The sequence below is a fragment of the Anabrus simplex genome, chromosome 7, assembly GCF_040414725.1.
Source record: "Anabrus simplex isolate iqAnaSimp1 chromosome 7, ASM4041472v1, whole genome shotgun sequence".
NCBI lineage: Eukaryota > Metazoa > Arthropoda > Insecta > Orthoptera > Tettigoniidae > Anabrus > Anabrus simplex.
Window position 1 is genome coordinate 128,779,260 of NC_090271.1, and position 27,403 is coordinate 128,806,662.

At 38.6% G+C, this 27,403-nt stretch overlaps 1 protein-coding gene across 1 annotated transcript in view; it reads left to right on the forward strand.

The window, feature by feature from the left end:
- LOC136876966 (ubiquitin-associated domain-containing protein 2) overlaps positions 1-27,403 on the forward strand; it is an 86,120-nt gene that overhangs the window by 7,907 nt on the left and 50,810 nt on the right. Inside the window, exons 2-5 of the mRNA XM_067150736.2 lie at positions 1,469-1,599; positions 18,898-18,980; positions 19,067-19,216; positions 19,466-19,634. Of these exons, the coding sequence (XP_067006837.1) occupies positions 1,469-1,599; positions 18,898-18,980; positions 19,067-19,216; positions 19,466-19,634 (533 nt within the window). The remainder of the gene's footprint in view (positions 1-1,468; positions 1,600-18,897; positions 18,981-19,066; positions 19,217-19,465; positions 19,635-27,403) is intronic.

The following is a 27,403-nucleotide window of genomic DNA, read 5'->3' on the forward strand; positions in this document are numbered from 1 at the left end:
AGGATAATTTAAGTGATAATTACTTTCTGACTTTGATAGTGTGAGCTCAGATGTGAGGAGCTCTTGATGTAGAGACCTTATGATCTGTTACTTGATTACGAGTAACTTTCTCATTTGTGCGAGGAGGTGGATTTGCTACCACCTGATTTTCTTAACAAAGACCAGGCTTTCCTACTAGAAGTGCAGAAATCTAAAGATTCAACTCTTTCACTCCATTCAGCACGTCGAGCAGCATCAATACTGTGGAGTAGTTCATCAGCTATTTCACATTCATTGGTGTCACAAAATTTCTTGTGTAGGTCCTCACTCTGTTGTCAATCCAGGTATATATTAAATAAAATATATTAAAAATATTGTAAAAAACTGATACAGATTAATGCGTATTCCAAAAGTACTTACTGTATCCTGCGCTGGCGTGCGACCCAAACGACCTCAGCTAGCGACATTTATATGGTCGCTTTCCGGGACATTTTCCAGGAAAACTAAAAAACCCATGGAAACATGTTTCAGATAAATAAACTGATTGACAAAGTAAAAACATGTTGAGGTTTTGTACCTCAACATGTTTTTACTTTGAAGTGAGACGAATCTTCGTTGCGAGTTTTTACGACTGCATGCCCTTCCTGATGTCAACCTCATCAGAGGAGTTAATGAGATGAAACGAATGATATGATATAAGAGTAACTAAAACCGACTATATTTACTTTATATTTAGGCCTAAAAGTCATGTTTTCCCAATTTATTTTTAAATTTATAAATACCACCTTCCAACAAAAATAGTCAGTAAAACTCGAATACATTCGTAAGTTCGTTAAAGAATAGTGTTGAATGTTAACATGTACAATTTATAGCTCTTTATAGCTTAGAAGTCATGTGTTCACTGCACAAAATTTTGATGTTATCGCATATTAGACCCCTCCCCCTAATTTTCTTGGCTGTAATTGCAAAAAAAAAAAAAAAAGTGGGGGGGGGTCTAATACATAAGTAAATGCAGTATTACACCATGCCTCCACAGGTCAATCATGATCATTGTATTTTAATTCCACACACTACATCAAAGTTTTTATTTGTTTGCATAAATGTAATATTTGAGCTTCTACTGAAGATGGCCTTTAGATGTATAAATATCGTCCCGTCTAATATTGATGGTTGTTTTATATTGAAAAGGACGATTATATAAAACCTTTTGTTGTAACGTGATAACCATCAATATGGAATGAGATTTATAACATGCCATAATTTGGTGGCCACGACTTTAATCCTAGTCCTTTCCCATCCTTGCATCGCCGAAAACCTTCATTGTATTAGCACGAAGTGCATATAGGCCTATGACTATGAATGAAAGATAGTAAACTCAATATTACACTTCTTAAGAATTTTAGGAATCTTTTTTGAATTATATTTCTGATGTTTTGTATTTCTTCTACTTTGTATGAGCTCTTTTTTAGTTATAATAATACTGTTTCAGACAAAGCCCCAGTATCCAAAGGGTTAATGGGTACTATGTTCCTAACATGCACGGCGATGAACATGCCGCTGTTGGCCCATATGCGCAAGTACCTAATATGCAAACTACCTGACATCTTCACAAATGGTGAGGTGAGTAGATATTGTTTTTAATTTAACTGGGCTATTGGAGTATGTAGAAGTTTATGCACATTCAACACATTCACAGCCACAAAGATTTTACTGGGATTGATGGCCTTTTAGTTAATACCCTTTGAACAAAAATAATGCTTAACTGCTTTAAACATACATGCTCTGTAGACTTGAGTAATGTTAAGTATTTGAAGTAGTTTAAGGCTTATACATACAAGGTGTGTTTAAAAAGTGTTATGAATGAGGCTATACACAAAGAAAACAGAAGTTACCAACAAAAAAACAAAAATTTAATCCCCTTCAAAGTATTCTCCTTAGGTCACAGTGCACTTTTGGCAACAAGTATACAACTACTGGAAACTGGCAGCGAAAGAGTCTTGGAATCGATTGAAGCTCTGATGTTGACATCTTTGGATGGCCAATATGTCAGCACGTTTGCTTTTCAGGATTCCCTTGAGGTGGGGAAATAAAAAGAATTCTGCAGGTGCAAAATTCAGGCAGTACGATGGATGTTTGTGAACAGTTACGCACCGTTTAGGTTGCACACACAAATCCAGTATGAATTCCTGGTGGATTATGCCATTGCTGTCGATCAGTGATGTCTTGATCCTGGACTTTTTTAGGTGACTCTTTTTGGGATATTGGGAACCCGGGGAACACCATGTCATTGATTGTCGCTTAGTCTCCAGATCAAACTGGTAGCACCAGCTCTCATCACCTGTGATGCTGATTTTCAGAAAAGATGGATCTTGGTCACACGTCAATGAAATCTCCATCAATTTTCATCCATTTTGCCTTCTGCTTGTGTGCATGGCACAAATGGAGAACAGGTCTTCCGTTTACCCAGATTGTTGTGAACAATGGTGTTCATACTATCCTTGTTAATCTCTAATTTCTCTGATATCCTCTCAGAGACGGTAGCAGATTTTGTGCAGCATCTGTTGCACTTTTTCAATATTTTCTGCACTGCTTTTTGATGGTCGACCCAGAGGTGGTGTATCATCAAGTTTCCTATCCATCCCAAAAACATTTGAACCAGTCGTAAACACATTTTCTGCTTATGGTTTCTGTTCTGTACACTTGCACTAACATTGCATGCATTTCTGTTGCCATTTTTCTCAATTTATAACAAAACTTGATGTTTACATGTTGCTCCATTGCATTATGACACCAGTCTTCACGTGCACTACGTTAGACTAGCCACAGCAAACTAACCTGCTTCAGCTTCGTGTGTTCAATGCTACATGGATCTTCTTGCCATATGTCTATTCATATGTTCATGCACACATTGCCATTGCGATATTGGTCCATTCACTTTACATTTTACACACACCTTGTACTCTTATTGTATATTGGTTGTAAAGAATGACAATTGAGAGGAAAGACAAAACTGCTGTTGGAATTTGAATGAAATGGCATAGGGATGTGGTAATCTCATCACCCAGTGGGAACTGTTGTGACGAAACACTGAGCAGCCATCTGCAAATTGTGAATCAGATCACCAAATTCCGAACTCTCCCTTCAAACAGGGCCATTGAGAATCAAATTGTGGCACTTCAGCGAGAAAGAAGCCAATATTGTTTCACAGATAACATTGCCAGCTATTACTACAGTTGAAGAAAACTGTATAAACTGAAGGAGGCTATTCATGATACTGTATGCACTGTTCTTGGTGCAATAAAGCTGGGATGGTGTTTAACAAAGATACATGATTTTGGAGTGATGAGGTCAGAAATGCAATTCGAAAGAAGAAATGGCTTTACCATGAGTTTCTTGCTGACAAAACAGTCTCATATTACCTACAAGGTAGCCCGTACTGATGCAAAGATCGTAACTACAACAAAAAACTGCACAAGTTGCAGATCTTTACGCAAAACGTGACTCGTGAAGGTGACCAGAAATTGTATCGACTCACCAAACTGAGGTATCATAAAACCAAAGACATCCAGCGCTTTTATGGCATTAGCGATGAAACAGGAAACTTATTGATTGGGTGGTTGGAAGAAAACAAGAGAACTCTGGCTACCTCATGAAGATCTCAACTGAGGAAAATTTCCCATCGACCATTCTGAGTCACAATTGTTGAAGTACCCACCGAGACATCGATGTCAAAGAAGTTAAGGTTGCTTTGAAAGATACAAAGCCAGGGAAAGCCACTGACCTGGGCAACCTTTCACCAGAGTTTTGGTACTCTCAACAGAGGAATGTGGCAGAATGTTTAGTGCGACTCTTCAAGCAGATCATCATTGTATAGTATTACAAGTAACAAGCTTTAACAGCTTCATTTTTTTAAACCCGTATTGACTTGATTGACCTGAAAATCAACTAGCAAATATTTAAGAATATACTTTAATATTATATTTAAGCAGTCTGCCTATTCATTACACATGTATTTATTTTGTCCACTAAGGGCCATTTTCTCCAAATCGAGTTAAACCTGGTATAAATTAAACCCGTTTAACTTTAGTACCTAGTTTAAAGGTGCGTCCATTTTCTCCACTAATTTCTGACACTCGTTTAGTTTAAACGGGCGAGCTGTCGTTGGCGCTAAGGTTGGCTGCACTGAAGGAATAGTCGAAGGCATGGTCGATTGGAATTGGCCAATCAGAGCCAAGTAATTCAATGACCGACATTTTTGTAATAATATCAGCTGTTTGTGGCGAATTAATGCTATCGTGCGTAGTGAATAAAGAACAAATTCGGCGGGATATTAGCTTTACTGATAAATAAATTGTTTACATTTGTGCGAAGTGTTGTGTCGTATAATTCTACCTATTGCTGTCTACAATTTATTGGAACGCACTTTTATTTCTTATTTTTCTCTGTCATGCTTTACCGTAAACAAGTACCGTGGGCCTAATACGTTTCTTTTGATGTCTGTATTGTCTTACGGAACACACGGGAACGTATAAAATTTTAAAATCCTGGTCTTTCAGGAATAGGCCCACGGTATTCCTTTCCTCAGAAAATCAACATTTATGTGAATTTCAAGTAAACAAATTCCAAGCATGCTCGGGATCTATCTTCTATCAAAATCCATCGCCCTCGGCCGGGATCAATCTCACAAACCTTGGATCCAGCAGACAGACCACTGAGGATGTATTATTTGGAGATGTATTGCTTGATTCCATATTCGTTTATAACATAACCAAGTTCGCGATATGTCGTACTGTATGCATAATACTCTTCTCCCTATAGCATTAATATTTCTATTGCTGGTATGCTGGCAATAGATAGGCTACGATGAAACATTCTTAACTATAATCTATTCTATTACAAGTTTACTAGCAAGCATGAAATACTTTATTGTTTTTTCTGATCCTATAAATATATAATCTAGCGATTAGAAATTGTATACCACCGCCTCTCCTACCGTGCCGGTCAACATTCTGATGGTAAAAATATTTTCGACAAATTAGACTCGAACCGCCTTGTCACGGATTCGGACGATTCTGACTTCACGCTTTAGCGACCACAGCCACCAGGTACCGCATGAAGAGCGGATGTATTACACGACTTATGTACGAATATTTTTATGCTTCACATTACAGTATTCATACCACGAACAGTATTTTACAGTATATAATATTATAAGGAGACTGCAATTTAAGGTCTGTGGTCCCCGTTGTTAATGAAAAAAATGCCTGCTGCATCATATCTTAAAGCAACCAGAATCATTGCTTCTAGCGAAATAGCATTATTTCGTGCAGTTGACGTTTTAAATGAATCCTTCTTCGATACTAGACAATCCTTGCTGTTCGCTTATGAATTATAAATCCATCAAAGAACTCCGTTACATCCGATTTTCCAAGATTGTAAACTTTTGTTGGAACGCGGCTTCTTAACCTCTCTTGCACATCAAAATTATTTCCTATTTAACCAAAGACTTCAATAAATTCTCCCATTTTTCTAATGCTAATACTAGGTTATAATTTTAGTACGTTTTTCATTAAAGTGCTGCAGTTCTGGTAGTCAAAACTAACCCTTCTATTAGGAAAATCACAGATACGTTGATAAAATGTCAAGAAAGTTGAATATAAACAGCAGTTTAAACCAACAATATAGAAGGTTTAACTCTGAGCCCGGTTTAAACTTGATACAAAGTTTAAACCAATATGGGGAAAATGAATGTTAGTTTAAACTCAGACTTAAACCAGATTAAAATAAACCTAGTTTAAACTCATTTGGGGAAAACGGCCCTAAGGGACACCATCAGCTAGAGTATTTCACAAAATATATCAGATATAAAATCACATTAATAGATTGGTAAGACATGAGTTAAATACACTATCATATACAAAGACATTTAAAATAATATAAATGCAAACTTGACTTAAGTTCCAAGTCATGTTGTCAATAATATCGATGAGAATTTTTCATAAGATTCTTGATGAAGAAGTCCGTAAAAGAACTTAACAGGTGCAACCATAAAAACATTGTAGAATGACCATTGATGTTGAGTAAAAGCCTTGAGTTACAATATTTCATGACATAAGGGCTTCTTATGATCTTTGAAAGTAGTTCCTTCAAATTACAATCATTGAAGAATGAGTTACTTCCAGATTCTAAGTCAAAATGGGCCCAAAGTGGTAAAGTTAGTTGTGGAATTGAATAGTTAAGCCTGAAATTAATAGAAAACTAAGTGTAAGTGAAGAGAGATGGAACATGGAGTAATATATGATTCAGTTTGCATTACTTGCTTGTTACTGGCCCAATATCATAAGAATCCTTTGTCATGAAATTTTGTAGCCTAATTCAAGGATTTTACTGAACATCAATGGTCATTCTACAATGTTTTTATGATTGCACCTTTTAGTTTTTTGCAGACTTCGTGATCAAAAATCTTATGAACAATTCCCATCAATATTGACTACAGTATGACTTAGAACTTCATTCAAGTTTGCAGTTATATTACCATATTTACACATGTAATTAACACACTTTTTTGATGAAAAATACAGGCGAAGATTTCGGGTCTGTAAATTATTCGAGGAATTCGGATATTTAAAAGATACATCAAATATAATATGCACGCGATTGGTTCAACTCATTTTCGGTTAATCGTCATTTGGCATAAAATTCTCGCCTGAGATTTTTTCTTTTTATTTAAACATAGGAATTTCATTTTGTCCGTATTGAACTGAGAAAGGATGTTAGGAAAAACTTAAAACGGTCCACCTTTTCAATACAAAAATGTTATATTTATTTATAACATGTATTTGCACTTGGAACTAGTTTCGACGCTGTGTTTGCGTCATCATCAGCCAAATGAATCGTTGAGAAAACAAAAGTTATACATATTAAAAATAACCTTAACCACATATCTTGCAGTGCAAAAGTGTTCTTCTTGAATGATTCCTGAATAAAAAATAAAAAAAAAACACACGCGCACACATTTCTGGAGAGCCAGCAGGCAGGACAAAGTAAAGTGAAACCTTAAGAGTTCTTCTGAGAAGAGTTCCTCATTTTTTCTATGTTCCGACTAACTAATGAAGTCTCCCTTGAGTTCCTGATAAACATACACAACAGGAAAATCTCCTTCACTCTCAACAATAGCTCTGCCTGCTGGCTCTTCAGAAATGTATGCGCGTGTGTTTTGTATTCATGAATCATTCAAGACGAATATTTTCGCACTACAAGATGTGTGGTTAAGGTTATTTTTAATATGTATAACTTTCCCTGTTTTCATCTCCTTGTAAGATGTGTATTGTTTAATTTCCTGTTGTGTATGTTTATCAGGAACTCAAGGGAGACTTCATTAGTTAGTCAGATCATAGAAAGAATGGCTCTTCAGAAATGTATGCGCGTGTGTTTTGTATTCATGAATCATTCAAGACGAATATTTTCGCACTACAAGATGTGTGGTTAAGGTTATTTTTAATATGTATAACTTTCCCTGTTTTCATCTCCTTGTAAGATGTGTATTGTTTAATTTCCTGTTGTGTATGTTTATCAGGAACTCAAGGGAGACTTCATTAATTAGTCGGAACATAGAAAGAATGATGAACTCTTCTCAGAAGAACTCTTAAGGTTTCACCTTACTTTTTCCTGCCTGCTGGCTCTTTAGAAGTGTGTGCGCGCACATATTTCTAAAGAGCCAGCAGGTAGGAAAAGGTAAGGTGAAACCTTAAGAGTTCTTCTGAGAAGAGTTCATCATTCTTTCTATGTTCCGACTAATTAATGAAGTCTCCCTTGAGTTCCTGATAAACATACACAACAGGAAATTCTCTTTAACTCTCAACAATAGCTATAAAAGACCACCGGTAAATTGTATTTTAAATACTGTGCAGAGATGTGGAAGCATGATCTTGAACATGATATAACTTCTTCATTTAACCACCTTTGAAAGTTTCTCTCTATATTACATAGCTTCATTAACACACCATTCTGTAGATGCACAAAATAATCTGGTAATCTTCACAGGTCCGGTATTCAGCTCGACAAGAATATGAAATATGTATTAAGGAATCTTTGTTGAGAGTGTGGAGGTTGACTGTGATTTTTTCTGGAAAGTCGAATAAGGTACATGAGGTAAGTTGGACACACGGGTTTGAAGTACCGACACTGGAAAATATTCTTCCCGTTATGAGCTGACAGTACGACCTGAAGTGAAATAAACATGTTCTAAAAAAGTACAATTCATTAAGAACATAATGACATGCCATCAAGAAACTGTCGAACACAAGAAGGGCTGGGCGTCGAAGGAGGGATCCCTGCCTTATTTCCCCAAACCATTCATATTTGATCTTGTACGAGTGACGTAACCATCCACCCCTGTTCTTGGATATGAACGTGGATCCCTTGTGGAAATTTTACTTTAGGCATTGGTTTTCGTTATTGAACAACATAAGGTGCAAACTTTCTGCCATCACCTGTTATAGCAAGCATTGCCAAAGAGAATAGCATTGCAGTACATTGTTCTTTTTCGCTTTTGGTATCACATACAATAACACTCAATGTCCCTTTCTTATCGACCAGTAGTGATGGGACATTCGATTCATTTTACTGAATCGATTCATTTGATTCCGTTCACGTTACTGAATCGATACAGTGATCCGATTCATGGCTCATTGGTCACCGCTCCTACTGCATTTGTGTAGTATGTGCTGGTAAGACAGCAGCAACAGCATTCAGTGCTCGCAGCTGCCATCTGGTCTTCAAACTATGAACTCCTTTCTTAGAAAAAAATGCTAGTTACTCTAATACATCGAAAGTTTCCGGCGACGCAGGGTGGGAAAAGTTAGGATTAGGAAGGTAGCAGCCATGGCCTTAATTAAGGTACAGTCCCAGCATTTCCTGGTGTGAAAATGGGGAAACTACGGAAAACCATCTTAACGGCTGGCGACGGTGGGATTCAAACCCACCATCCCCCGAATGCAAGCGCATAGCCACGCGATATTAACCGCACGACAACTCGCTCAGTCATTTTTGAAAATATGTATTTTTCTATCAGCTGATGATTTTTTTAAATCGTCATATTGTGTATAGGCTACCCGAGATGTACAGTATCCCGCTGGTTTTCTGATTCAACATACTGTTATTGCGTCTGTCCACATATGATTGAAGTCTTGTGCAACGATGTGACATATGAACTGAGAAAATACTGAGCCGTTCTTCCCAATATAAAACAGGTACTTTTGAGTGGTTATGAGCATGACTCATAGTCATAGGGCACGCTAGAGCCGAGTTTAATTGTCAAATGTCAACTAAGTTATAATACTAAGATTCATTAAACTAATAAATAGTATAACCTAATAGCCTACCTACTTACTAGCTACTTCAGAATTATGTTGTGACTACCTTTTTAACACTGCAAATAAATCCATCTATTATTTAAACCTCCCTGTAAGAAGAGGACAGTGAATGCAAAAGGGTATTATTTTCAAATGAGCTGAGCTCGAGAGTCCATTATAGCATACGATTCTTTCAGTGTAGCATGGCTCACTGTATGTCTCGCTGCAGTGAGGCGATAAGGAGCCGTGCGTATCTTGTGTCTCACTGAGCCAGCTCGTTCACGATTCTTTCCGTGTGCCATGGCTCACTGTATGTCTCGCTGCAGCGGAAGCTCGGCTCTCCGCGTGTCCAGTGAGCCGATAAGGAGCCGTGTGTATCTTGTGTCTCACTGAGCCCCGCTCGTTCACGATTCTTTCGATGTGCCGTGATTCACTGTCTCGCTGCAGCGGAAGCTCGGCTCCCCGTCAACGTCCAGTGAGTGCGCCACTCAGCACTGTCCACTGGGAGTAAGCTGAATCGTGTGCCGTGAGCTCGCCGTTCCTGTGAATCGATTCACTCGGACACTTGAATGAATCGATACACTGCTTCGAATCATGCATTCAGTAGCCAACACTATCGACCAGGCGAGTTGGCCGTGCGGTTAGGGACGTGCTACTGTGAGCTTGCATCCGGAGATAGTGGATTCAAATCCCACTGTTGGCAGCCCTGAAGATGGTTTTCCATGGTTTCCCATTTTCACACCAGGCAAATGCTGGGTCTGTACCTTAACTAAGGCCACGGTCGCTTCCTTCCAACTCCTAGGACTGTCCTATGCCATCCTCGCAATAAGACCTATCTATGTCGGTGCGACATAAAGCCACTAGCAAATAAAAAACATTCTTGTCGATTGCTCGACTTTGTGGCGTACAGAAAGTGATTGTCGTCTAACCTGTGGTTCCTATTCGGGAGAACAAATATTTCTTCACTTTACAGTTCTCAATCACAAAGTGATGAAAACAAATTACTTTTTGCTTGAAATCATTCGGCATTTTGTGGCATAATGGTGTTCTTCGTCGAAGAGAAAGTCCATTTCTCTTCATAAAATTAACCATCAAGCCTTGGCTAACCTTCAAATCCGAGAAACTGATTCCATGTGCAGCAGCTATTTCTCGCCCTTTAACCCATTCGTCTCACATTTAAATACCATAGGAGTTCACTAAGAAATATTTAAATACCGCTCTACGGCCGTCGTCATCACACTATTATTTAGAAAATCATACATAACCAACCATTAAATATTCCTTTTTGAAAATTTGCATGCATGATAACAAAGTAATAAACTTACCAATGCCGCTATTTTAGTACGTCTGCTGGGTGTGGTACACCTCAGAACATTCTTCTATGTGAAGAGCTACGCCACACTTTTTGCACTGCCAGCAACTTTCACTTCTTTTGCCCTGGCTGTAGCACACAACACACCTTCTTGTGACTTTTGATTTCTTCTCTATAGGGGGAATACGCATGGGAAAGTGGGCTTATGATTTAGCTTGTAATCTGGTGGGGGTGGTGCTCGCTGAAGGTCGACCTCGAACCGAGTACTCCGGCAACTGACCAGTCTCTAGTAGCTGCTGTGCAATGCTAGTTCTGAAGTCCGTGTAGCTCGTCTTTCTGTTAGCAGCGATACACAGTGAAGGAATTAAAAATACACATACCTAGGAGGTAAAAGAATATTTTCCTATAGGCCTACCCTTTCACTGTGCGTCGCATGACGGGGAACGGAGCTGTAACCTGATCCTGAAGGTCAACACCACCCATCCCCTTCTGGTATTCAAGGCCACACTTGGGCTTTATCACTTCTTCCCTAGGGGTTTGTCCTCTCTTTTTTGCCTGTCCCTGTCATGTCAGCTGATATGTGTTTAATGGTGAGAAAACAAACATCCTTGTTATCTTTCCACTTCACACACAACATACTGTTGGCAGCCCACGTCTCATACTCTCCATGTTTCAGTTTCGTCTTACTGATATCGCGAGGCATGTCTTTTTGGTTCTGTCTAACAGTTCCAATTACATTCATCTGCTTGTCGTGTAGCCTTTTGAATAAATCTGGGGAAGATTAACAGTTATCTAAAAACAATGTATGCCCTCGGCCTAACAAGGGTTCACACATGTTGAGCTCAAAGTTTGTACTTGCTGGCAGACTTGGATCTGTTACATCATCACCTACATAAATTTTGAAAAACAGACAGTAGTCAGAACTTGATTCACAAATTTTGTAAATTTGTATTCCAAACCTAGAACGTTTAGACCTATTACACTGGACATATGAAAGGCAGCCTCTGAATTTCATTACTTTCATCTAGAGCAATGTCTTGTGAAGGTAAATATAATTCTGAAAATTTGGAGCAGAAATTTATTATAGGCCTAATCTTTCTTAGTTTGTCACTACTATCGACTTGTTCGTCAACAAAATGTAAAAATCATGAAATTATAATAAATCTTCCTCTGCTCATGGTTTCACGAAAAATAGGAGTGTCTATACACCTGTTTTTACTCCAGTATAACTGTATTCTTGACTTTCGCACTTGTGACATTAGTATAACTAACACAAAATATGCCCTAATTTCGTTGGGTGTAGTCTCAAACCATTTGTCATCGTCTTTCAACTTTTTTCTGTCAGGATTGTTCAACTGTCTTGTTGCATATGAATTTGTCTCGACAGATATTTTGTCAAACAAAGGGTTCATGTATTCACAAAAAACTGAGAGTTCAGATAGTGGCTGCGTATCAAACTTTTTCAATAAGTTTTCACTAACCCCACTGTATTCACTAAACTGATGTACAACAGGTTTATTGTCACTTTTTGTCCAGTTCCAGTCAGTCAAGTTAGTCTGTGCCGAGGTACGAGCCCGTTTCGAAAGACTCGGCACACCGTCGTTATTTGCACCACTTTCCGTGTCATCAGAACTACAGTATTATACGCATCACTAGTACTTGAACTAAAGACTTCAGGGTCTATTTCGTCGTCACAAACATCACTGCCTTCAATATCACTCTCTAAAACACTATCTATTAGGTTCCGTATTCCTTCTTCAACAACACCAGCACATCTGCTTGACGCCATGATGGCAACTGACAAGAGCGAAATATGAAAAAAAGATTCTCTTATCTCTTGTTCCGGAAGTGTGTGAGAACCTGGTGAAAGAAAAAAAACTGAATCCACATGTGTAAACTTCAGCTCAGAATGCATACAAGTGGCATCTGTGGGTTAATGACTGAACTACATGGATTGATGTACAGGTGTGAATCGCCGCAAGCAGAGCTCGTCATTTGATTCATATGCCACGAAAAACTATGACAATCTAGGGTCGTCAAATGATGTGATTGGGTTAAAATGCAGCATTTAGTGAGAAACATCATATCGAACTTTGCGCAACAAAATCACATATTTAAGCAGATCCTCCCCTACTTTAGGAAACTTGCCATTTTTTTGTCTGAGATATGCTTTGCGAGACTCGGTCGCTTGATGTGCACTTCTCCATTACCGCGGTAGTGCATGTTACATTCAGACACTGAATACTTGCAGCCCACAGGCTCTGAATACTTGCGGCCCATTGCCCTATTCCCGTATGTTTCAGCGTAACTGAACACCGCGAGTTTATATGATGTATTAGTCGAATATACTGTGGACTAACAAACAATTTTGAGGTCAGAGAAAACTCATGTCCCGTACCTGAAACACTTGTAAAATACGTTTGTACCAGACTGGAAAAGAGGGTCACTGGTCACTTCTGTGCTGATTCTCTCACTGAACTAGTGCAGTGGTATTTTCTACCGGCTGATAACAGCACGTCATCCGGTATTTGGAATGTCTGGTTTCACAATAGGAAGGCTGCTACCTGTGTAGTTGACATCTTTATTTCGCAACGCATCCGGAACTGCTTGATGGATGTTCAAAAAGTGGGGGTGTCAAATACGTGAACATTTCTTTTTCTTCATTTTGGACCCAAAAATATTAGGGTTCATAAATTGTGCGAGGAAATATGGTATTTTAAATATTCTTGTATTTGCTAGTGTATTTTAACCCTTTGTGGTCCAATTTTCTGTCACATGTTACAACAGTCTGGTCCAAATTAATTTTGCACATTTTTACCTAGTCTGATTAAACTCAGAACTTTTATTAGTAACTTTAATTATATTATTATATTACATAAACATGAGTAGTGAGTTACTTACAAGTTTACACAAGTCATCAGTGCAGGAGTGAAAAATAACATAAACTGAAGTGGAGTGATGCAGCTAAGAGGAACCTGTGGTCCTCTAGTTTCCTGACCTGATGAATAACTTAGTCTAGGAGGCTCACTAACATGAAATGTTACATTCCAGTAAACACTATTGTCGTTTGCATTCCCATTTGTATGTGCGAAAATATTTTCAGCATCACTGTTACTCAAATGACCTGAGAAGAGTCATCATTGCCGTGTGCCGTATCCCCTCCTCCACCCCGGCGTCTTCGTGCGTCTTCTTGCTTTTGTAGCAGGCACTGGAACTTTCTCTACTGAATCTTCAGAAACAGCATATGATGGTCCAGGATAATTCCATGCTTTTTTACGCACGGGTTCAGTCGCTGAAGTTTTACTTGACATGCCGGAGTTCACTACACTTTATCTTCACTTGACCATTCTCTAAATTCTTTGTCTAATTCAAATAAATAATCATCGTCACTGCTGTCTAAATAAACGTGCATACGTACTTCTCCATTTATATTTGATGCTTTTATATCGCAAATTCAACTGAGACAATTCGCATTCACAGATAAACATGCCTAGTACAACACATGTGCACACTACTCAATGTAAACAAAACAGCTGACAGGCCGTGGGTAACTATAACGATACACGGCTAGATAGATCTCGTATTATTTCCATGGAGATAAAAGAACGGCTTCCTTCGTGCACAAAAATTTGCTCTAGAAACATCAGGGATATTGATCGACCTCAATCAGGTCAAAGAACTTCAATGAATAACTTCTTACATAGAATGAAACATAATGTCGAGGTGACCTTGACGTTGGACCAGTTACAATCAACCCTGATTTCGAGTTCACCTGGACGTTGGACCGGAAAAGGTTAGCTCTTGTCTTACCAATCTATTAATGTGATTTTATATCTGGCGTATCGGTTAAAGCAAAATGCCAGTGGTGAATAAGGATAGCCAGAGGACTGCAGTTCAAACCCAATTCAAAGCTTACTAACATCAAGTTTTAGCAGAATTAGTCCTATAGAAAATATGTCAGAACATACTAAAGTTCAACAAATTACCAAAAAATGTTACTATATACAAAATATAACTAATATTTCAACAACTTTTAAGTAGTAAATATGCTTGTAAGAGAGGAATAATGTTTCCAAGGGTGTCCAAACATACGAAAATAAAAATGACACAACATAATGTAATATGTTCAGAACCCACATTGGACTGAGGTCCAAGATCAGTTTCCAGTATTTGGTTCATAAAATTTAAAAGTAGCATTACATATCTCTATATGTTCAGCCTTACTTTAAAACTTACAATTTTAGTAAAAATCCAATCACTGTGTGAGAATGAATCAACACACAGATCAGTTTGTTGGTCCCTAAGGCGTGCATTCACACAGATGAGCCAACATATCCATGTGAAAGGAAAGGTAGAGAAGCTCCAGTTACTCCCTTTTCTTGCAGTGATTCAATGGAAACCATAAAGTTAAAGGCTTCCTTACATAAGAAGTGTAACATTAATAAGCTTGTGAATAAGGTGAGAACTTTTCAAACATAACCAAAGGAGAGAAAGTCAAACCATAGTCGGGTAGGAATATAATCACTTGACACTGTTTTTAGCAATTCATCTTGAGAATATTAGAGAATAATATTTAATTCCTATATGGTTTTCAGGCTTCCACACCTGTCCGTCACTGGACTATCCTAGTTTGCATGACGGAAGAAGCTTAACTTCAAAATCAAGACCAAAGGTGACAATCACTTGTAAAATTGTCAAAGTTTACAAAATAAATTGAAGAGTTTTGAAAGTTCTGGCCCAAGTCCATAGTAGCTTGGTAGGATGGTAGAACTAAGTCCTAAAACAAATTAAATAGAATTTTGAGGACAAGTCCTACCTGATGCTCGTGCTGGTGATGTTTCGGTCTCTCGCTCCATGCGAAGCACAAAGATGGTAAATGAAGTTTGAGATAAGAACACCCCATTATATATCATAGTCCAAGAGTAGGGTGTGACACTTAAGGAAGCCTATTGTGGCTAGATGCATCACACGAAAATTGAGAGAGAATAGCAGGCGACATGATGTAGAATCGTGGGACAGTTTTTTCCAGATTCTTTTGAAGATGAAAAGTTTGTTTGCTGAAGATATGTGGAACAGTTGCGATGGAGCATAGTACAGGATGGATTCAATGCAGTTTGGACCTGGACAATGAAGTTGGACGGTGATCGTAAATGTAATTTCCGATGTTGAAACTGCAGCAGGAGTCTTTGGGGTCGGCAGGCACAAAGGAGGGTACCCTTAATAATATCATGTCTAGTATTCTTTCTGAGGAAAGAACAATGTTGAAATAAGGAATAAGCCTGTGTTTAGGGATCACTGGGAAAACATCACACAGTTCAGAAATATGCAGATTTGTGTATCTTTGAAAGGTGTGTTTTATGCTGAACAATATTTGAATTGTATGGCAGTTGAGAATTTCCAGCAGCTTAAAACTTTCTGTACTTAATGAAAGAGAATGGGCTCTGTATTTTCCATGTACACATGGTTGAATCTCTGTTTCAAATTAATTTTTGTATATGTTTTACCATAAAAGTGCTACTGGAAAATTTTAATCAGAATATCATGCTGTACAGATACATCATATCAAATAATAACACAGGCTTTCATGGATTGATTACTGCATTCACGAATAACATTTGTATGACATTTTACAGGAGATATTGCTCTCTATCTGCCTCATATTGTAATTGTAAGGATGTGTGAACTTCGTTGTAAGCATGGATAATAGTGGGATTAGGGCTCCTATTACATACATACATGCAAACATTACAGTTCAAAGTGCATTGTGGTTAAGGAGAATTTTGTGTGTGTATATTGTGAGCATAAAATCGTGTCGAATCTCTCTTTCTTGCTCCAGTCTGTCACTGCGGCAACAGCACTTGGCGGGAACCTTGCTCCTGGTCGAGCTTGTGTTCGTTTTTCTTTGTTTGGTATGAATTTTAGCGCTCATCTTATTATAAGATATAAACTACATGGTTTTGATCCGTGTTGAATTGTGATCACAATAACAACTTGTAGTAATGGTCCACCTTTTCAATACTATATTATGCAATGTTTACATTACATTTTTAATTAGGGACTAGTTTCATCCTAGATTAAAAATATAATGCAAACATTGCATAATACAGTATTGAAAAGGTGGACCTTTACGACATAAGTTTAGTTATTATTGTGGTCATATTATTGCCACTTGAAGTGACGCCAAGTCATGGATGTCTTCTGCGATGCGAATAACGCACTGTGCCTCAAGTCAAAGATCTACCATGCAATTGTCCATCTAGTTGTTCATTAAGGGGTTGAGTGTTTGCGAGCGATGATGAGACTTGTGCAAATGCTTCACACTCTGAGTTGTGACTGCTGACGTGGTGTATGAGAGACACGCGGCTTGACCCTGTGAGAAACAAATGACTCCCTTTCAGAGATGAAGGAAGTATTTTTGCAGTGTAGGGGTCATGCGGACAGAACAGGTGCGGAAACCATGTGAGGTGGGCACTCACTCGCCACCCAGATGGAAGACTACCTCAAGGTCAGCCGAGGAAGCGAGGGATGGACTACTTACATGAAGATACGAGAGCTGTGTTGTCTGCTCCGCTGATGCTGCAGACCAGAGAGAATGGAGAACGGGATGTAGAAAAGCGCAGTCCCTAGCTTGATGAGAAAAATGCTAGTAGAAAAGCGCAGTCCGTAGCTTGATGAGAAAAAATGCTAGGAGGAGAAGATGATCCTGCCATTTCAACCTGTCTGGGCTAAGGTTACAAAGTCTTCACCTTTAAACTTAAAAATAAATATGTGATTTCTGTATTAGGTTTGAATGAACGTATCCTGGATTTGTAGTATGTCAATCTATATACAGTAGAACCTCGATAATTCAAAATCGGTTAATTAAAAATCACACCTAATTCGAAGAAGCTCTCGTTCCCAGAAACATGAGGTGTGGTTTTGCATGTTATTTAAATTAATTCGAAGTACGGACAACTCGTAATTCGAAGAACAATGTCGGTCCCATTATGGAAATTCAGACTTTTAATTCAAAACTGCCTTTAAATTTAAAAATGGTAGTATTTTACAGAGTAATTTAAATTCAAAATTTATCCGCGTCATGATAGAACGCATCTTACGAAACGTACAGGGATAGCTAACTGCACTTTCTCTCACTTTGGCATGTCTACAGTATGCTTCATCTTTGCTAAGTTCAAGTGAAATCGTAAGTCTTTTGTATTCAGCATTTTTAAGGAACACCATAATATCATGTAGCAGACAGTGTGCGGAGATGCAGAATCCGCAAACACTGACGATGCTGACAGTTGGCAATAAAGAGTGGCTCATATAATCAATTCATACGCACCGAACAATATTGTCATTGTCGATGAAACTGCATCGTTTTTTTAAATGCCGAGCCCAAACAGACTTGAGGTTTTAAACTAGTGAGGCGCCAGCCGGGAAATCGTGCAAGGGTGGGGATCATTGTACTGTGTTGAAACTTGTAATGCACACGGAAGTGAGAGACTTTCTACCCTTGTCACAGGAAAGTTTTATAAGCCACAATGTTTTAAGGGCATCGGATACTTTCCGTGCAAGTACAGGGCATCTAAAATGCATACAGTACAGTAGTCCAATGAATACAGCACGTGCACAGAGGAGCCAGCATAGATTTATCCTCATGTTTGAAACATCCTTTTTTTATTTCTTTCTTTGTGTGAGGTTATGTTTGTCAGTATTTATTTCCTCCAGGTCTTAGTGATTAAACCATTCGATCATTATGGACAACGCATTAACACTCCAACTCGAGCAATATAGAAAATAATGAGCTACAAAACTTAACAAAAACAAAACAAAATTAAGCTTGTAATCGGAGAACAGATAGCCATGTTAACACGGCATATAATAAAGCTACGGCAAAACAAAATTGAGCTCCTATTTGTCAGTAAGTTATCAAAGTGCATTATTTGAATACTGTAAATACATCTTGTTGGATACATTTTGGAAATAGATGTTTGCCATGGCATTTGAAAGGTTTAAACTATGAATCAAGGTTAATTGCATTCAGTAATGGGTCTTAGAATATTTTGTGATGCGGCAGGGGTTGGCATTTCTGAATTAAGAGTTTTTGGTTAATTTGAAATCACGTAATTCGAAGTCAGAGTTTTGCATCCCAGCGACTTTGAATTAACAAGGTTTTACTATGCCTTTATGAACCAAAAATACCTGAAACTTATAGAGATGGTGTATTGTATGTGTTTTCATCTAACGTTTTAATTTCTCTCTTTGCTGCAGGTATGGAGGCTGTTAACTTCCCGTATTACATTTTTAGATACCAAGGACTTAGTTTGTGGTGCTCTTTTAATCTACTATTTTAGGTAAGGAAGAGAAGTTTGCTAAACATGATTTTCATTGAGTTGTCTGTCTTCTTGAACACCAGTAGAGTACTTTTTTTTTTTTCCAGAGTATTTGAACGAAGATATGGTTCCCACAAATTTGCTTCGTATTTATTAGCAACATGCACCATAGCAACGTTATTAGAAACCGCTGTAATTCTTGGTCTTCAGTACCTGGAAATTGACATACACAGTGGAGGATATCTACCTCCTGGGCCGTAAGTATCAGTGGTTGTAAGTTCTGATAGTTAGAAGATTAAATACTGATGAAAGTTTTGAAGTGAACAATGATTGATTACATTGCATAGAAACTGACAACAAATTTTGCAAAGTAAGTTAGTCCTTTTATGTATTGCATGAGTGAATCTATGAATTGTATTACATGAATGCATCTATGAATTGAGAATGGAATTGAGTTTATGGATAGCTAACTTATGAAGTATCATATGGTAATATTCTGTTTGTAGATATGGCTTGATCTTCCCATTGTTTGTGAGTTATTTCTTTGACGTACCTCGCGTGGCCCAGACACAAGTTCTCGGCATTCCTGTGACTGGCAAGACACTTACCTATCTCCTAGGACTTCAGGTGTGCTCTACATCATTAGCTACTGTCATCTCTGGTCTTTGTGGCATAGTAAGTGTACTTCCTTACGTATTGAGTTACAGTAAAGGTCAGAGTTATAACTAGAGCCCTTATTTTCCATGCACTATCAAATCTCAAAATATGCATGCATTCATGCACTATCATATGACAAAATATGCACTATCAAAATTCAATTCCTTTTGAAACATTGTGCAACTAATTTTTCCAAATTGCCTTGATGTAAGCTCACCCATTTATCTGTCAGCATATTCTTAAGCACAGAAAATAACATTTCTACGCTACAAGAAGTGACAGGTGCATACTTAATTGAAGATATTTGGGACAAAGCGAGGTCAAATTGTACATCTTTTGCATTTTCACCACAATACCTCTTTTATAAGCTTGACAAGTTCAAAATCAGGATTTGAAGGGATCACTTTGTTCAACCTATCACTAGCTGCCGCAGCTACTTCTCCGTGCTATGATTGCAGACACTTTTGAGTTCCTCAATAACTGGTAACAATTGCCTGATTCGATAATGAAGACGTGTGACGGGTGAGAATTCCCGGTAGGACATTCCAGGTTAGCAACGGAAGAAGGCTCATTGCAGAATCAAGCTTTGTAAGTTGTTATCTCAGTAACGTGGCATCATAGAAGTGTGATACAAGTTTTATTTTGTTCATTTAACATAGACGAAAAATGAGCCGTCAGTGAGTAATTCACAATTTACGGTTCAGTTTATAGCAGTGTATGACTGGGACATGAGATTGACGTGGGGCCTTCTGCCTTACGTCAATGTTTACTCGAGCGACTGATATGAAAGTGTTTTTATAGGACCTCTACCGTATGTACTAACTTTGGTTGTCAAATAGGATGGCAGGAATATATTCTCTCCGTCTCCCAATAATAGACATACCGTACTGTATAACGTGGAAAAATGGTCCCAAATTCTGCAAACCAACATTTATAAAAGCCATTATCATGCAAATTAACATTTTATTTGCGCCAGAGGCAGAAGAAAAATGATATTATGCGATATTAAATGTCCAAATATTCGCTATTAAGTCCAAAATCATCAAAATATGCATTATGCATGAATTTTCCCGTAAAAGGGCCAAACATGCAGGGAAAAGGAACCTTTATTTGGAGTCGTTACGCCATAAAACGAATATTTGAAGTTTTAGAAGTGTAGCCAGCTTATTTAAAAATGTGCATTTGCATGGAAATCTGGGCTCTAATTATAACCTTGGCAAACAAATGGATAATACAGTACAACCTCGATAATTCAAAATCGGTTAATTCAAAATCCCGCCTAATTCGAAGAAGCTCTCGTTGCCAGAAATATAAGGTACGGTTTTGCATGTTATTTAAATTGTTTAATTCGAAATACGGATAATTCGTAATTCGAAAAACAATATCGGTCCCATTACCGAAATTCAGACTTTTAATTCAAAACTGCCATTACATTTTAAAAAGAGTTTTTTTTCTGAGTAATTTAAATTTGAAAAATATCTTTGTCATGATAGAATGCATCTTCCGGAACGTGCTGGCGTAGATTTCAGTACTTTCACTCACTTCGGCGTGTCTACAGTGTGCTTCATATTTGCTAAGTTAGAGTAAATCTGAATTCTTTTGTATTCAGCGTTTTGAGGAATACCATATCACATAGCAGGCAGTGTGCGAAGAAGCAGAATCCGCGAATAACGGCACCGACATTTGGCAAAAAAGCGTACCTCATATAATCAATTTGTGCACACCGAATAATGCCGATGAAACAGAGTTTTTTTAATGCCGAGCCCAAACGGTCTTAGGTTTTATAGGAGGGAAGTGACAGCCGGGAAATCATACAAGGGTGTTAATTGCACTGTGTTGCAATGCACACAGAAGCGAGAGACTTCTTCCTCTCGTCATAGGGAAGTTCAATAAGCCACGATGTTGTAAGGGTGTCGGGCACTTTCCGTGCAAGTGCAGCACATCTAAAATGCATTCTGTGCAGTAATCCAATGAATAAAGGACTTGCACAAGGGAGCCAACATAATTTGTCCTAGTCTTTGAATCGTGCGTTTTTTCTTTTGATGCGCGAGGTTATGTTTGTCAGTGATTTATCCAAGTGCCTTATTTGAACAATGTATATGCACCGTGTTGGATACATCTCGGGAATAGTTTCTCCAAGGCGTTTGAAAGGTTTAAACTGTGAATCAAGGTGATTGCGTTCATTAATGCATCTTAGGATACTTTGTGACATGGCAAAGGTTCACATTACTGAATTATGAGAGAAGTACTAGGGCAGGAAATCGTACAAGGATAGTCACTGTACTGTGTTCTAATGCAGACGGAAGCGAGAGATCTTCTCTCCTCGTCAAGGAAAGTTCGATAAACCACGATGTTTTAAGGGCATTGTGTACTTTCGGTGCAAGTACACGACATCTAAAATGTATTCGGTTCAGTAATTCAATGAATAAAGGATTTGCTCAGGGGAGCTAGCATAGATTTCTCTTTGTCTTTGAATCTTTCTTTCTTTCTTTCTTTCTTTTGTTGCATGAGGTTATATTTGTCAGTGAGTTATCCAAGTGAATACTGTATTGTGAATTTGAATACTGTAAATGCACCTTGTTGGATACATTTTGGAAATAGTTTCTTTTCCATGCCATTTCAAAGGTTTGAACTGTGAATCAAGGTTAATTTCATGCATACAGGTCTTAGAATATTTTTTGACGCAGCAAGGGTTAGCATTTCTGAATTAACAGTTGGGTTAATTCGAAATCACATAATTCATAGTCCAATTTTTGCATCCCAATAACTTTGAATTAACGAGGTTTTATTGTACATAGAAATTCTGTAATAAGAAGCCAAAGGAATTTTCTAGAACAGCAGTCTCAAAATTGGGGAAAAGCATGCAACCTGGTGAAATAATTTTGTCTCTAACATGTAAGCATAAAAACAGAAGAAACATTTTGTAATTATGCTCATCTATATACTGGCATAACTTTTATCCTGCTTTCTTCATGCACCCGAGTTTCTCTAGGACGGAATTCATCTTCATCATCATCATCATCATCATCATCATCAATTCCCCCTTTCCAGCTGACACACTGGATGGGAGCAAATATGGTTTCTCTACACCATTCCTCATCCAACACTGTGTTCCTGTCCAGGTTCCAATGTCCAATGCTGTTCTTCAGAGTCCATTCATTCTACTCTTGGTTTCCTTCCTCCTCTCTCCCCTATCATCTGTCTTCCAAGCACTTGTCTTGGCAGTCTTTCATCTCCTTGACATGTCCAAACCACCTCAATCTGTTCTGTTCTAGTTTGTCATTTAGTTTTTGCTCATTTAGCTCTTTTCATGTGCCTTCATTTGTCATTCTATCCCTCCTTGTCTTCTGTACCATACTTCTCAGGAATTTCATTTCAGCTGCCTGTACTCTCACCTCTTTGAGTCATTGTCCAGGTTTCTGCTGCTTATGTCATTATAGGTAAGTAATATCCGTTGTACAATACTTCTTTAGCCTTCATTGGTACATCTTTATTCCATATTAATCTCATCTTTATTCCACATTAATCTCCATACCTGGTGGTAAAAGGCACTTACCAGTCTCTCTTCCCACTTGTGCATTCAGATCTCCCATTATAATTACTTCCTTGTCTTCTATGCATTTCTCCATTTCTTAAAGGAATTTTTCTGTATTCTCTTCATTTCTAGTTTGTGAAGCATTTACTTGGAACGGATCTTGTGTTCCTGTCTCAAACTGTATCCTTGCTATAATAATTCTGTCATTGATATTCTTTACCTCCTCCACATATTCCAGGACATCCTTTCTAATGATTTTTAATTTTGTGCGGTTATTTCTAGCCGGGTGCAGCCCTTGTAAGGCAGACCCTCTGATGAGGGAGGGCGGCATCTGCCATGTGTAGGTAGCTGCGTGTTATTGTGGTGGAGTATAGTGTTGTGTGTGCTGTGTGTGAGTTGTAGGAATGATGGGGACAGCACAAACACCCAGCCCCCGAGCCTTTGGAATTAACCAATGAAGGTTAAAATCCCCGACCTGGTCGGGAATCGAACCCGGGACGCTCTGAACCGAAGACCAGTACGCTGTCCATTCAGCCAACCAGTCGGACTTCTAATAATCATTCCTACTCTGTTTACTGCATCCTGTCCTTGGCTGTAAAACAGCTTATCCTTCCTTCAATTTTCTTTCCCCTCTTCATTTTGTTTCACTAACGAGGGGAACCCACCAAGTGTAACAAACCAATTTCCTAGAAACTTTGCTCGGTGAAAGAGGGGTCTAAATAAGTGAACACATTTTGGCTTATCCGTACACACCGGACTGTTTCCAAGAAAATGACTGTCAAAGTTCCTGACATGCTTTACGTGCATGTTAGCGCGAAGGAAGTTCATCCATTGTGGTGGAGCAGTGGCTTTCACTGCAGCTTCGCTCTTTTGTACCCCGTGTTCAATCCCGATGAATAGTGTGGGGGTTTTTTCCTCACTTATTTACTTTTGTCCATTGACAATTACTACACGAATGGTTTCATTCAATGTATTTTAAAATATTGTTGTCTTTATTTGACTATGTTCTGCCTGGTAAATGAATTTTAAAACATCAGTAAATGAATGAAACAAATTATTTGAATTTGATTTTAGAATAATGATCAGTTATGCATGGTAACAGGTAGGGATCCTCTTAGAGACAGCCCTGCCCAGGGAGTGGCGCCCCTGCGTATGCGAGTCCCAGAGCACACAGACCCGGTGTGTAACATCTGGTAAAAGGTTCCAGCTCAGGGTAATGAGTGAAAACCTCAATGGCAGCAAAAGCGGAGAATATGATTTGGTACGGTGGAGCTGGCGGAGGCGGCAACCCATTCCTCTGGGGGTAATACAGATGGAACCCACTGCCTTGTGGGTTGAGGAGGGATCCTCGAAGGCTAAGGGAGTAAACCCCGAAAGAAAATCCTCAATTACGTTAGGCCTAGCAAACCTGTAAAAGAGTTATTGCTTTCAAAACATATAAGAGCCTCGGATTGCATTTATCAATTAAAATAAGACGCCAACATGAGCAGAGTCATGTCAGGGAAAATGGTTTATGGCTTGATGATAGACAGGGTCTTGCAAAAATGCAAAAATCCCAGAGGAGACAAAGACGGATTGGGACCATCTACTTACTCAGTCTCACAGGAAAATGTGAAGAACTAGTGGAGCTCCTGGAAAGGAGGAAATTAATGATACTGCGGCTGAGTGAAACAAATGGAGAGGGGAAAGGAATAAAAGAATTAAGGAAACAGTATACACTGTATTGGCATAGAAATGACAAAGCGATGAGGAACGATGTTGGTTTCATCATGAGTAAAGATCTAGGAGTCACTGACATTCAGTATGTTAGTGAGAGAATAATAAAGGTGACTGTACATTTAGGGAAAGAAAAAGTTTGCACCTGAAACTGGATGTTGTCAAGAGGATAAGAACTAGTTTCTTGATGATTTGGAGAAAAATATTAGTAAAGAGAGAGTAATCATTATAGGAGATCTGAATGTACAGATTTGGGACAGAAGAAGAGGAAATGAGAACTTAATGGGACGTCATGGATATGGTGTAAGAAATATAGAAGGTGAACATCTCCTTAAATTCTGTATGAGGAATGGGTTGGTGGTGAAAAATAGTTGGTTGGAGAAGAGACAGAGACTTAAGATAACACGATACAGTTGGGATTGACTACAAAAGACTAATTGATTATGTCATTTCAGATGAATAAAGGAGCAGAATGGTAACAGATGTCAGAGTAATACCCAGTGAGAGTCTTGACAGTGACCACAGTCTATTAGTGCAGACCTGAGAAACTTCTTTGTGCCAAAAGTACAGAACAGGAAAATGCCAAAAATCAAAGTATGGGAACTCCAGAAAACATAAGAGAACTGAGTATCAGAACCACATAAAAACCCTGTTATCAAGAGATAAAAGGAAAAGTGGAGAGGCAGAATGGACCAGACTAAGGGACACATTGGTTAAGGAAGCAACTGAAGTTTGTGGAAAGATATGTATGAAAACAAGGGAGAAGGAAACACCGTTGTGGAATGAAAGAGCAAGAGCAGCAATCATGGAAAGAAAGGGATCGGGAGAAAAATAAAACGGATCTTACCAGAGACGAGCAAAGTTCAGAAACCTCGAACAGTTATACCAAAACAAGAAACTGGGAATATATTTACTCAGAAACTGGATGAAGACAGCAGAGGCAATAAGAAACTACTGTATAGTGCTATTAGAGGTAAAAGGAAGCCAATAAATACCATAAAAACACTTGAAGATGAAAATGGAAATCTGGTTAGAACAGAAAATGACATGACAGAAGTCCTGAAGAACCATTTTGACCACCTACTAAATACACCAGTTCAAGAACAAAATAAAGAACTGGAAATCCAAGCCTACAATGAGGAACCTCCCATCGCCTGGACAGAAACTGAGACAGCCTTAAAATCTATGCCTAAAGGAAAATGTTCAGGTGCAGATGAAGTGAATGCTGACATGATAAAGGCAGCAGGCATCCAGGGTATACAATGGCTGCACAGAGTACTAAATGCCATATGGTCAGACAACAAAATACCTGCAGATTGGAGCAAGGGTGTTATAATTCCCCTGTTTAAGAAGGGCAGCAGATGGAAACTCACCAACTGTAGAGGAATAACACTGCTGTCTCATGGGCTAATAATTCTAGAGAAGATCATAGAAAGGAGATTGAGAACCATCATTGAACCACAGTTAGAAGAGGAGCAATATGAATTCAGAAGTAACATATCAACAATGGATCTAATTTTTAGCACCTCCATGCTGATGAAAAAGTATTTGGAGAAAGGCAAGAGCCTGGTCATTGTATTCCTGCATATAGAAAAGACCTATGATTGTGTTATAAGAGATAAGATCTTGGAGTGCCTGAGGAGGAGAAGAAATGTGCTTGAAGGACTGGTAAGGAAAATTCAGATGTTGTACAAAGACTGTACTAGCTGTGTACAAATTGCAGGTCGATCATCATGGTTTGAGACCAAGAGTGGAGCTCAGCAAGGAAGTGCGCTATCCCCACTACGGTTCATCACTGTTATGAACAATATAATGAACGTCAAGGAAAATTTAGGTATCATGATTTGTGGTGAAGCAGAAGAGGAAGTACAGACCAGACTCAACGTATGGAAATCCTAGTTCCAGGAATATAACCTCAACATCAGCGAGACCAAAACGGTGGTGATGGCAATCAACAGAGAAGGGCGTCCAGCAAGTGTAAAACAAGGAGACCACCAGTTAGAGTGTGCGGATAGTTTTCCTTACCTTGGAAGTGTAATCTCCAGTGATAATTTGGTCAGAAAGGAAATTACAAACAGAGTGCAAAAGGGACCAGAATTCTACCAACAAGTAAGAACACTTTTATGGGAAGACATGATTCCAAAACTGGCCAAACAGATGATTTTTAACAGCTATTTCATACCAATATTGACCTATGGTAATGCCCTCACAAAAAGAGATTCATCAAGACTGCAAGCATCAGAGATGAAATTTCTTAGATCCACCATCCAGAAGACCAAGATGGACAGTTAGGAAATGAGGATGTGAGGAAAGAAGCCAGAATAAAGATATTCCTGTTAGACAGAATAGGCACATAGACTATGGTGGTACAGGCTTGTGTTGAGGATGGAGCCTACAAGAACAGCCAGAATAAATTTGGAAAGACAGGCGGAGGGGAAAAGACCTGCAGGAAGACCTTAAACCCGATGGATGGACATGATCAAGGTTGAACTAATTGCCAGAGGATGGACAGTGGATGGTGTTCTCCATGACAAGT